Source organism: Capra hircus, chromosome 10, assembly GCF_001704415.2.
Source record: "Capra hircus breed San Clemente chromosome 10, ASM170441v1, whole genome shotgun sequence".
NCBI lineage: Eukaryota > Metazoa > Chordata > Mammalia > Artiodactyla > Bovidae > Capra > Capra hircus.
Window position 1 is genome coordinate 44,967,828 of NC_030817.1, and position 13,445 is coordinate 44,981,272.

Here is a 13,445-nt window from a genome sequence, read left to right on the forward strand (position 1 = left end):
TTTCTGTAGACATAATAATGCAGGGCTAGGCACATACACAAAGTCCATGCAATATTGTTTCCAATAGCCCATAAAGGGAGAAACACCCTAAAACACAAGGCAATGGAAAATTAAATCAGCTTATCCTGCCATACTGAACAAGTCAGAACAGAAAGCAGAACTGTATGTTCTGAAGAGAAAAGGCTCATAAGATGAGGCAACAAAGCAGGTCCAATTGTTTATAAAATGCAAATAAAGTAACGGCCAGGAAGGCCTGGTGGGACACTGCAGTTTTTTAATTTTATAACCAAATAGTTATATTTTCATTGTGTCAAGACAATTTCAAGCAAATGCCAAATGGAAGACCAAGCCCAGGAATGTAAAGAGGAAACAATCTTACCAACAAGAAGGGACACCAAGGCAGTGGTCCACTCCAGCCAGCATAATCCAGATTACTGAGAATTTACTACATCATCAATGTGCCGAATGCTCCAGATGTTTCAGCTGCTAGTGTCAGTACACTGACTGAAGCCAACAAAGGCTGAACCATCAGTTCCTCCAAAACCCTGGAAATACTACCCTTTTGGACACTAATGCCTACAGTTTTCTCCTTGGGCACACCAGTTTTTCGCTTGTTTTTTTGTTCTGTTACTGTAGAAATGGGATTCAGCCCAGCAGTTTTAGCTAGCGTAGATGAAATGACCACCACAACATCTGTAAAGGCACAAACGCAGTAGGATCTCATACCACTCAATATTCATGCATATCCAGTTAACCACAGGGCCCACTATTTCTGGAGCATGCCCTCCTGCAAGAAGAACTCTCTGCTTCACTCAACAACGAATCACACATAGGGCATCATGAATCAAGGGCTCAGCTTCTTCAAGCACTGATCTGTTAGAACCAGGAACCACAAATGGAACCTTTTCCTAGGCTTATACAGCCTGTAACCTTGAGCAGTTTGCCAGAATCATGTAAACTGATCCCCTCGGCTCACTCACCCAAACCCAGCATGGCAGCAGTAAGTTGGTCAGTATGAGCGAGTGGCTTGGTTCCAGCTTCTTTCAAAAGCCTTAACTACTGCAATATTCATTTTGATCAGGAAACTTAACACAAGATCACTAAGAGCACGTCTTAAGAAGAGACTTATATCCACTTTTAAAATTTGCTTCACTTAGAACATAGGCTGTCTTCCCTCAGGGCTTGGTCCATCTGGGCAATTCTGGTTATGTCAGAATCGGCCACCTTTTGGTTGAGGACTAGCCCTTCCACCAACTCACAATGAACGGTCCCAGCAAGTTTTCCCCCCTGCCCTCGCCTCTTTTTTAAAATGACAGTTTATTTAAACTAAAAACAAACAACAGTTTACCTATTTCTCTCACCTTCCACCCCCTACCTCTGGCAACCACCAACTTATTCTATCTATAAGCTTGGTTATTATTTTTTAGATTCCATCTGTAAGAGAGATCACACAATATTTGTCTTTCTGTCTGATTTATTTCACTTGGCATTACACCCTCGAGGGCATTAGCAGGTTCCGTAGCTATTCTGACATCTCTAAGATCTATGCCAGTAGCTGTGGTGGGTCTGTTGCTCTCCTCCCTGCATTTACACTTGATACTGAGAGACAATGGCTGAGTTCAACGGAGTGGTTGCAGTGTTTAACAACTTTTCTCTGTCACTTGGTTCCACAGGTCAAGGCACGTCAAGACTTTAATACCCTTTTCCAAATCCTCCAAGGATGACTCAGAAACAATAAATCCATTTCTGAAAAAAGGTGTTACAGCAATCGGAGAGAGAGCGTGAGCCAGCAACAACGGCCACTGACGTGGCGCCACGTCCCGGGCTCTCTTGAGCCACAGCTCTACCAGCATTCTGGCTGCTGGATATGACACTCATACTTGTTTCAGAATGGTAGCACCATCTGTAATGGTCTCATTACCTCTCCCATCTTGAACCATTTTATCCATTCCTTTTGGTCGAAGTCTTGTTCTAATAGCATCAGCACAGCCTCATCTATGGAGACATTACTGAAGCAGACCTAGGCTGGCTTTTTATACACACAGGTATTTTTCCCCTGGCTGCTGACAAGCTGGGTCCATGTGGGCTCCAAAAGGACATGTGGACACAGATTCCAGTGGGCAGCAGGATAACTATGCTCACAGTTAACCACTGAAAGGGATCAGAATATGTTACCCCCAAATATGCCACTTTTGGCATATTGATTAATTTGAGCTGAAGAAAACTGAGAAATAGCATATATAGGAAGGGCTCTCTATTCTCCCTCTTCCTGCCTAAAAGGAGGGCATAAACTTCCTGTGAGAAAGGTGCCTTTTTGTACCAGGAAGGGGCGAACACTTCTATTACTGGCAATGGGAGTTAATACCAAGATGAATCTGCATTAATTTTACTAAAATAATCCTCATCTTCCATTTGCTTCCCCCATTTATTTCCTAGTCACTGTCCTACAATATATTGGGTTGGCCAAAAAGTGCATTTGGGTTTTTTCATAAGATCTTACAGAAAAACCCAAACTTTCGTGCTGGCTAACTTTCTGGCCAGTGCGAAACGACCCCTGGAAGCCCAACCCCTTTCCTTTGTTCAGTCATGCTTGCGTGGCTCAGTCGTGTCAGACTCTTTTGAGACCCCATGGACTCGCTCCTCTGTGCATGGAATTTTCCAGGTGAGAATACTGGAGCAGGCTGCCATTTTCTACTCCAGGGGATCTTCCCCAAACAGGGATTAAACCCTCATCTCCTGCATTTCCTGCACGGGCAGGAAGATTCTCTACCACTGAGCCACATGGGAATCCCTCGGTTAGTCATGTCTCCACACTTTACCGTTCTTTGCTAAAATGGTATACAAACCCCAAGCATGTTTCTTTTTCACTTGTTTTCTATAAAGTGAAAGTGAAGTCGCTCAGTCGTGTCTGACTGTTTGCGACCCGTGGACTGTAGCCCACCAAACTCCTCCGTCCATGGGATTCTCCAGGCAAGAATACTGGAGTGGATTGCCATTTCCTTCTCCAGGGGATCTTCCCGACCCAGGGATTGAACCCAGGTCTCCCACACAGCAGGCAGACGCTTTAACCTCTGCACCACCAGGTATAAAGCCCCCTGTAAAAAACAGCAACAAATAAAATATGTATGTTTTCCTCCTGTTTTCTATCTTTTGTCTTCTAAATTCACAGGCCTCAGGTATAGTATCTAAGAGGCTCGAGTTTTCTCTCTCCGTCAACTTCAGCTGATGAGCTGAATTCAGAATGGAAGGTGAAAGATAAGGACCTGCTAAGTGCTTGTGTATTGATTAAATGTTTAAAATGATTGTCTGTGCTATATTTAAACAGCAATAAAAGGAAACTGTCAATCAAGTTATTCCTAAGAATAAAGGCTTACTGAATCCCAAGCAACACCAACTACATTTTTGAAAAAGATGCATAAATTTATTAAAACTTAAGATTTTAAAATTTATTGAAATAAAAAAAATAAAATTTAATAAATTTCAATACATTAACTCTAGAAACCAAGAAGAATTTAGAAAGGATTCCTTTAAAAAAGATTTACTATTACATTCTTTGTCAGACTGTGACTCAGGGAACTTGTGGTATCATTTTACACCCCTGACACACTGCCTTGATCAATCAGCCAGCAGTAGCACATGAAATCATGGATAGATGAGAGACGCATATCCACTTTTATCCAAATGTAGCAAATAGCACCATATTTCGTAGTTAATGGTAAGCAGTTTCTTCTGTAATTCTTTGGAGCAATAAGCCTTTAGACCCCTGTGTCCCCCATTTTAAAAAGAGCCATTTGTGCCTTTGTCCCAATATATTGGATTGTCAGGAATTAAAACTCTGGCTGAAACACTGTAGGACTCCTTATATGAATGCAGATAAAAATGTCTCAGAAGGTGGTTTACTCTGATTTGGTCTTTCACATTTCAAATTTGCTTGGTTGGTCACAGTTAGGCAGGTAGAAATGAGTTAAGAATTTTAGAACTCACGATAATTTTATCCAGAAGTAGATTATGATTATTGCTGTCCAGTATGAGAGGAAAAACCAGACCAGATGTCTTTCCCAAGATGGTTGCAATGAGTGGCTGAAGGAGAGACAAAATCCATCCTAAAAGGGGAGGGAGAAGAGAATTAATTGTTTCATAATACTCAAAACCTATACTCAATTAAACACACAGTGCTTCTGGATGAAGCACTAAGACAATTCCTGGGTTTAAAAAGTTTTTAAAAAGTCCTGACCAGTAGGTTACTTGTAATTGGAAATGTTTCAGTTAGGGTTTGTAAGACATTGCCTAACACAGGAGCTAGAAGAACATAGAGGACGTGATTTTGTCACTTAGAGCAGGAAACCTCATCTTTTCACTCACTTCTTTCAAAACCCAAGAGGAAAGTAGAATACTATATCCTGTTTTTTCCTGATCACAAAACAGATGCTATCTGGGAAAATGACAAATTACTAACTTGAAAGGACAAGAAAGCAAGTAGTTCCGTTCAGAAAAATGGGCAGGAAGGGACCTGAAATCCAGACTGTGGCATTTTAACTGCAGCTGAGAGAGATGTGGGCACGTCTTCTTTACCCAATTGGGGAGTTTCTGCTTTTTGATATTAAAAAATTATTCCTTACTCAATGGTGATTAGCCAAAAGTTGAGGGAAAAAAACAAAACACCACCTTCCCCATCAATTTCCTCTTTAGTGTGGAAGGCCCTTGGGGGCCAAATACCTTGTTAAGACTAATGGCTCAGGTGAGTTTCTGACAATTCACAGGCCTGGAGAGTTGAAGACCTATGCCCCCATCCCTTCATATACCAAAAGGATGGCATTAATGCTAACACCTTAAACTGTATAAGGTCAAGGTTCTGACTCAAACACTATCCTTCCTCCACAAAAGGAGCCCAATTCATCAATACACGTCTGTCAGGAAACTGCAAACAGCGCAGTGTCTTCCCTAGATTATTTTTAGATTATGTTTCGATTGCTTTTTAGATTATGTTATTAACTGCTGGTTTTAATAATTTGGCTGCATTTCTTCTACAACTTGGGTCATTGCTTCAACTCCAGTAAGGAAGAGAAGAAAGAAGCAGGGGTCTCGCTCAGAACCCAGCAGGGCATTCTACCCTTTTACTGCAGGCTGGCCAGACTCTCCTTGATCATCGGCTTGGTTTTGGAGCCGCAGTGAAACTCCTGCTCTAGCCTAGACCACAGTGATCAATGACTTACAGCTGAGAGCCAGGGCGACAGGCTATCTCGCAATTGAAGGCTAAGTGCAGTAAATTAGAAGTTAAGGCACCGCAGGTCAGCGCCACCACACGGTGCAGTGCACACCCCACCCTCAAACCCCTCTGCCTTAGTGCTTCCTGAGAAATGTGGGGATGGCCCAGGGGCTGCTTTTGCATTCTCATGTTTTAGGCTGGTGTGCTCTGACCTGCAAAGCTGTGGCGTCTATAAAGAAAAGTGCAGCTAAAAGTTTTGTATAAAGAATCCATCTGGCCCAGGTCACCCCATTGCTGACTTCATCACTTTGGGAGTCTACTTAACTAAACAAAGCATCCAGACCTAACGTGAAGTGAAGTCGCTCAGCCATGTCCGACTCTTTGCGACCCCATGGACTGTAGCCTATCAGGCTCCTCCGTCCATGGGGTTTTCCAGGCAAGAGTGCTGGAGTGGATTGCCATTTCCTTCTCCAGAGGATCTTCCCAACCCTGGAATCGAACCCCGGTCTCCCGCATTGCAGGCAGACGCTTTACCGTCTAAGCCACCAGGGAAACCCAGACCTAACATGAGCACACCCTAAAACCGGAAGGTGGTCAAGGGAAGGGCCAGAGTGGGCCAACCCAAGTCGAGGGCTGCTTTTTCAGAATGGTTTAGTATGCGAGATGTCTAGCTAGGCCTGTTTCGGCAACTGACTCTACCAGTACAGAAAGTCAGACTTCACCCCAAACTTCCCAGTCCTGGTGAAACGAATGTTCTACAGAGCTGGCGTATTGGAGTCCCTCTGCTAGCCGGCAGGGTGGGCGCATCCCAGGCTGCCCACCAGCCCCGCGTCCTTCGCGCTCACCCAGCCGCCGTTCGCCATCAGCCAGGCGCGGTGCTTTTCGCAGAACTGAGCGCAGAGAAGGGCCACGAGGAGCCGACAGTCCCTGCTAACGCTGCCGTCGTCTCTCTTCTGCCGTCGGGTCGTCTGCGGCTGCCTCTCCAGCAGAGACCCCGCGAAGGTCACGAGTGAGGCCACGCGGCCCCAGCTGGGGCCAGGGTCTTCGTCGAGCAGCCTCTGCGCCATCCTGGCCACCAGCTCGACGCGGTGCCTGCGGTAGCGGCGGTATAGGGGCAAGACGTTTCGATTTGCTTCCAGGACACGGGCGGCCACGTGGCGCAGCACAGCAGCCTCAGGCGTGGACGGCGCAGGAGCTGGAGTGCCGGGCTCCCGGGCGCAGAACTCCAGGTAGTCCATCAGCAGCCGGGCCGTGCGCTCCCTAAACGGGTCCACCATGGCTCCGCCTCTACCGGGGGGCCGACCCCGGCCTGTTTTGTGGGCCTGCCGGCGCCCCGCCCCTTCTCGCATTGGTTCGGCTCAGCCCGCCCCGAGGCAGTTGCTTTCCCAGGTCTGGAGAGGAGCCTTTGATGGGAATTCCATCTACACTTGTTCCGGCCCCAACAGCCGAGGCCCCCGTGGTGTGCATGGATTCACGTAGCAGTCAGGGCCAGAGTGAGACTCTGTGGGGGTTATTGTTTTTAGCTTTCGGCTTGGGGACTAAGAACCCAGAGGGGACAGTCTGGGCAGCTGGGCTAGACTTGCCTCTCCTTTAGGAGAGGTTCCCTGGTGGCTCAGATGGTAAAGAATCTGCCTGCAATGCAGGAGACCAGTGTTTGATTCCTAGGTGGGGAAGGTACCCTGGAGAAGGGAATGGCTACCCACTCCAGCATTCTTGCCTGGAAAATTCCATGGACAGAGGAGCCTAGGGGGCTACAGTTCATGAGTTGAACACGAGTGAGCCACCAACACTTTCTTTCATACTAGGAGAGGTTGACAAAGGCTACACACAGCCCTCCACTGGTGACTCCCTTGAAAGTGTTATCAGCATTTTCTCAGATTGGATGGAAGCATCCAGGTGTGTGTTGGAATCTGGCCATACGGGACAGGAAACAGGGTAATTCTCCTGCATGTTGCCGCTGCTGCTGCTGCTAAGTCGCTTGCAGTCGTGTCCGACTCTGTGCGACCCCACAGACGGCAGCCCACCACCAATATTATCTACTTTCCTGCATTTATTCATTCACTCATTTACTCCTAGCCTGTGGGGTGCTAGGTCTCCCCCTTAGCATGGAGATACAATGGAGAACAAGGCATGTGGTCCCTGCTCTTAAGGACCCTACAGTCTAAGTGATGGGACAAAGAAACGCCAATCATAGCACATTTAAACTGTCACTGGAATAGAATTATCCAGCTTTTGGCTGTTTCTTATAGCTACCATCCTTATATTACTTAGAATTCTCCACTTTTTACTAGCCAATCCCTCATTACCCCACTCCCCTATTATAGTTAACGTACTTCTTATACTAATCTTTCTCTGTTCATGTTACTTCATGGCTTCTTTCTCCTGAATGGACTCAGGCGGACACACAATTGGTATCAGCTGTGAAATTTGAGCGGGTTCATTGGTCTGGAGCATTTTGAAATATCTCGACCAGGGTGAAAGATGAATAGCTGTATCTTGTATCACCTACAAAAAGAAAGAGGCACAAACTTGGTAGGTCACTTTGGAGGCAACATACACATCTGAGTATGCAACCTCAATCCATCTACAGGCTGGTGGACTTAGGAGTAAAACAAGAGAAGGCTCTGCAGCTGTTTAGGCTGCAGTACAAGCTGATTTCCCAGGTGGTGCAGTGGTAAAGGATATGCCTGCAATGCAGGAGATGTGAGTTCAATCCCTGGTTTGGGAAGATACCTGGAGAAGGAAATGGCAACCCAATGCAGTATTCTTGCCGGGGAAAGCCCATGGACAGAGGAGCCTGGTGGGCTACAGTCCATGGGGGTGACTAATCAGCATCAACAAGCTGCTGTACAACTTGGGTCTTATGATCCAACAGATTCAATGATACTTGAAGTGTCAAATAGGGAAGCTGGATGGAATCTCTGACGAGCACCAATAGCACTGCAGTGCAGACCTGTAGGACTCTAGAGCAAATCTATGTCCTCTTTTGCCAGTAATTATTCTCCTTTTGAGAAGCAGGTTCTGGCTTGCTATGCAATCTTGGTAGAAGCTGAATGAGGTGATCATGCAGTTTGAGATCTTATCATAATATGGATGCTGTTGGACCTATCTGGTTATAAAGTTAGGCATGCCCAGTAGCAATCTATCATCAAGTAGAAATGGTATATAAGAGACTGAACTCAGGTCCATGACGTAGGATTGTATGGGTAGGTGGCTCAGACCACTGCAACACCAACTCCTGTTGCTTTGCCCCCTCATTCCATGCCTATGGCCTCCAGGGAGTTGCTTCTGACAAGTTGACTCAGGGAGAACTCAAGCCTGGACTAGAGATGTTGTGTTGTTGTTTAATTGCTCAGTCATGTCCGACCTCATGAACGGCAGCACACCAGGCTTCACCGTCCTTCATCATCTCATGCTCAAACTCATGTCCACTGAGTCGATGATGCCATCCAACCATCTCATCCTCTGTCACCCCCTTGTCCTTCTGCCCCCCAATCTTTCCCAGCATCAGGGTCTTTCCCAGTGAGTCAGCCCTTCACATCAGGTACCCAAAATATCAGCTCCAGCATCAGTCCTTCCAATGAATGTTCAGGGTTGATTTCCTTTGGGATTGACTGGTTTCATCTCCTTGGTGTTCAAGGAACTCTCAAGAGTCTTTTCCAGCACCACAGTTTTAAAGCATCAGTCTTTAGCACTCAGCCTTCTTTATGGTCCAGCTCTCATATCTATACATGACTACATGTGGTAACACCACGGCTTTGGTTATACAGACCTTTGTCAGCAAAGTGATGTCTCTGTTTTTTTACTACATTGTCTAGGTTTGTCGTGGCTTTTTTTCCCAAGGAGCAAGTGTCTTTTAATTTCATGGCTGAAGTCACTGCCCACAGTGATTTTGGAGCCCAATAAAATAAAGTCTGTCATTGTGTCCATTTTTTCCCCATTTATTTGCCATGAAGTGATGGGACCAGATGCCATGGTCTTAGTTTTTTGAATGTTGAGTTCCAAGCCAGCTTTTTCACTCTTCTCTTTCACCTTCATCAAGAGGCGCTTTAGTTCCTCTTTGCTTTCTACTGTTAGGGTGGTGTCATCTGAGGTTATTGATATATTGTAGATAGGTCTATATATGCTGGTACCACATGAAAGTGGATGGCTAGAGCCTCATAGCTCTGCTCGGGGTCTGGGGGGATTGTGAAGACAGTGGTGAAGGAAAATCCTCCCACTGGTTAGAAATTCAAGCAGGATATATGACTGTACCCTAAGTCTGGGGTGAGAGATGGCTAGAGTAGAGATCGACACTGATACTTGGGCAGCTGCTGATGGTTTGGCTGGATGGTCAGGACCTTGAAGACTGGTGACAAGGAAATCTTGGACACAGATATGTGGGTGAACCCCTCTGAACAGGTGCCAATTGAAGATACTTGTCTCCCATGTCAATGCCTCCAAAGGGTGGCCACTGTAGAGGATTTTACTAATCACCAATTCTGTGCTTTGTGGCTATCAGAGAGCTTCCTTACACAGCTGCCACGGTGCCTGCTCTATGAATGCCCATGAATGAAGAGGCCATGCAGCAGAGACAGAGGATGTGGCCGTAACAGAACTCCCTCTGTGAAGGCTGAGCTGGCTAATGCTGCTGCTGAGGGCCTGATCTGCAACTGCCAGCGATTCCAATGTGGTGAGAAATGAATTTTGCCAGAAGGGAATATAAACCTTGTCAAACTGAGCTGGTTGGGACATCTTATGAGTTCCCTTATTAAGTTAAATGCTTTGATATAGGTTCATGTTTTATTTTCACAGGAGTCATGATTTTATATTTTTGAACTTTATATTTTAGCAGCAAGCACAGTTGTTTCTTAGATTTGGAGTAGCCTGGGTGTTAGTAGTAAATCCTCTGGCCCTGCCATTGGTTAATATCAGCTGAATCAAACAAATGAATAAATAACCTCCACACAAAACTTCTTATCCAGTTTGCAGTCAGACTTGGCTATAATCCCCCCTCTGCCACTTAGAAGCTGTACAACTTTGAAAAAAGTTTTTCAGCTCTCCTGGCCTCTATTTCCTAATGTAAGAAATTGAGGTGATAAACTGTCTGCCTCACAGGTTGTTACATGGGTTACACGAGTTGGTATGTACAAAGGCTTTAGCATACTGCCTGGCACATAGTAAAAGCTCTTTACAGAGGAGCTTGTATTATTAATATGAATTGATCAAGGTTACCAGGCTCACTTCCACCACTTCTAACCCAAATGCAATTTGCGACATTTTTGGTGAGCGTTACCTATACAGTTTCTGGTTTTGGTAGCTAGAGACCACCTACTATTTTTTCATATAGATTTTAACAGCTTTATTGTGATATAATTTATAATACCACAAAATTCACTTTTAAAGTATAGATTTCAGTGGTTTGTAGTATATTCAAAGTAGTGCAACCATCACCATTGTGTAATTTCATTATCTCAAAGGATATCCAATCTCCTAAGTAACCACTGATCTACTTTCTGTCACTATGGATTTGCTTATCATGAAAGAGGCAGATTTCATGTAAATGGAATCATTCACTATGCGGTCCTCTGTGCCTGGCTTCTTTCACCTCGTATGTCTTCAAAGCTCATCCATGTTGTAGCTTGAATCAGTACTTAATTCCTTTGTATTGCTAAATAATATCCCATTGTATAGATATACCACACTTTGGGCATCCATTCATCAGCAGTTGAACCTTTGAGTTGTTCCACTTTGAGCTGCTCTGAACATTTGTGTTCAAGTTTCTGTGTGGACATGTTTTCATTTCCCTCAGGTACACACCCAGGAGGGGGAGGCCACCTATTACTGGGGAACATAGGCAGGTTGGAAACAGCGACTTCTGGTTCCTGGTTTACATGAGTAACCAGGCAAATGTTAAGCATTCCCCAGTGGTGTGTTGGTTAGATAACCCAGGGTTCAAAGATAGGCAATTTCTGTTGTCACAGTCTTTGCATAAATGTTCATACCGTATTTGCACTGAGTTTTTCTTATGTATGTGGGTAAATCAACCAGCACACTGTTTCTGATCCCATCTCCTCCCTGGAGGGTCTGCATCCTTTTCACAACTACAGAAACAGATTCATTTCACTTCTTTCACCAGAATTACCATGAGTCCACCCACCGTGGAGACTGACCAGTCCTGAAGGCCAGCCTAGCTAGCACCAAGCCCTAGTTAAGAGAATGAGGGGTTGGCAGATACTCTGAAGACTGACCTGATTCTCCCCTCTCACTGGTGAGACAGTGAGTGGTTTAGCTTCATGTGCTCCCAAAGGATCTACAGACAAGAAGATTCACTGAGACCTTTCCCCAGCTTGCCCCCTCATCAGAATTCCCAGCCCACTTTCATCCTGCCTGATCCCTATCTCCAGGGACAGGCCTTAGGGTCTGTGTGTTTAACTTGCTGTTGAGCCAGTGGGCACATTTGGGGAATGCAGATCTCAGATCTACTAATGCCTGCTCAGTCAGCAATCCTAGGCTTGGAGGGAAGCTTCAATCCCACTGCCAGTTAATCTCTGAACTCAGCAGTTGGGCTTACCCCAGAATCCCAAGGGTCTTCCTTTGAAAAGAGTGTCAGGGATTCACAGCTGGTCTCTTGCCTTGCCCACTGCCTCTCTGTGCCCAGATATGCTGCTTTCAAAGTCAGTATGACCCAGGGAGTCTTTCCAGGGGACCCTCCAAAGTCAAAACTATTTTCATAATAATAGCGACTCCTTTTTCGTACGTGTGGCTTTTAAAACTCTCATTTTCTCAGGAGTTTTCAAGAGGCTACTGATGGGTGGTAGAATATGTGCTTCTAGAATCCTGTGTTTTATCATTTTTCTGTTTTCATTTCTAATATGATAAATATTGATAGATAAAAGCCACATAAACAAAAAGCTCTTTGGGGTCCTCAATAATTTTTAAGAGTGTAGAGGGATCTTTAGATGAAAACTTTGAGAACTACTAGCCTAGATGAATCTTTAATAATTACTATTTTGATACATGAGTAGGGACTGTAGGGGTGAAAGGGGAGGAAAGAATGAAAAAGGAGGAGAGTAGGGAGGAGGGGGAGAGAGACAAGGAAAGAGGTGAAATAAGGAGAGAGAGGAAGGAGGAGATGGGGAGACAAGGGGAAGAATGAGGGAGAAGGGACAGGAGGAGTTGGAAGGGAGAGGATGAGAACAGGAAAGGGAAGAGGGGAAGGAACTTTAGAGCTCTCCCATTTCCTAGATGAGGAAACTGAGGCTGAGAGGCATTTAGATATTATATATCCTGTCAAAGTAGAAAAGCTCAGTCTAAACCTTTGTCCCCATGCTGTCCCCCTCTTCAGATCAATCAAGTGTTAGCAGGATCACCTTCTAGCCAGATGGCCAAGCAACTAGGAGAGGCCAGGTTGCAAGGGCCCTTACAACTTGTGCTATTTTAAAGTCACTTACAATCCAGGGAAGGGTGTGGAGGAGGCCCAGGATGGGAACAGGGTAGTGGATAATGGGTGCCTGCTCTGGCACTAGGCTCACTGGCACAACCCTGAACCCAGACCCACTTCTGGGAGACCAGCCGCCCAAAGCAGCCGCCTTGATTTTAGTTCACAGGTATTTCCCACACCACCTGTCATCACACACCTCCTTGTTAAACCCCTTCTCTGCCTAACCTTTCTCTTCTCTGGCTGGAAAGGGGGTGTCCAAGGCTATGCAAACCTGTGGGCACATCTATTTGGCCTCTTCACCACAGTGGTTTAGTACCTTTGCCTCCTAGTCCTCTAAAAACAAAAGAAAGCCTTAACAAACTCCACTCAGTATTATTTTCAATATGCAAAATACGATTTATTACCTAAAGTTTAATCCCTAAATCTCCATGTAGTCTGAACACCCAGGTGAGATTAAATACTTACAGGGGAGGTGGCTTACTGCCCATGGGGGTGAGCGTTGGAGGGAGTACTTTCTTAGGGCCCTGAAAGTCACTTTTCTGATTGTAAAGTTAGGGACTACTTTGAACATATACTGATGATACCGCCCACCTCTCCAGATATACAATCTTGAACTTGCTTGCGTCTGAGTGACTTCTCCTTTGCCCTGTTTTCCTTCACTTCTGGGAGGCCCAGGTCAGAGTGCAGACACATGGAAGGGTCTGTGGGAGACAGGGAAGGAAGTACCATAACTAGGAGCCCAGGAACAAATTCAGGAGAACCTTCTGGGAGCGGAGCCTGGGATTTCACAGGACACGTTGTGGGGCCAGCACTTCA

The 13,445-nt window shown here is 45.5% G+C and overlaps 1 protein-coding gene and 1 pseudogene across 1 annotated transcript; both read right to left on the reverse strand.

Annotated features, from left to right (window-relative positions):
- LOC102175130 lies at positions 432-2,588 on the reverse strand (annotated as a pseudogene).
- Positions 3,438-6,483, reverse strand: BCL2L10 (BCL2 like 10). Its single transcript, XM_005685861.3, has 2 exons — positions 6,052-6,483; positions 3,438-4,103 (listed from the first exon to the last, which is right to left on the reverse strand). Exons 1-2 carry the CDS (start codon positions 6,481-6,483, stop codon positions 3,981-3,983), a joined length of 555 nt encoding a protein of 184 aa, XP_005685918.3. The 3' UTR covers positions 3,438-3,980.

Coding starts and splice junctions, on each gene's coding strand:
- BCL2L10 (XM_005685861.3), bottom strand. CDS start 6,483: ATGGTGGACCCGTTTAGGGAGCGCACGGCCCGGCTGCTGATGGACTAC. Junction 4,104..6,051: donor TGATGGCGAACGGCGGCTGG/GTGAGCGCGAAG, acceptor CTCCCCTTTTAG/GATGGATTTTGTCTCTCCTT.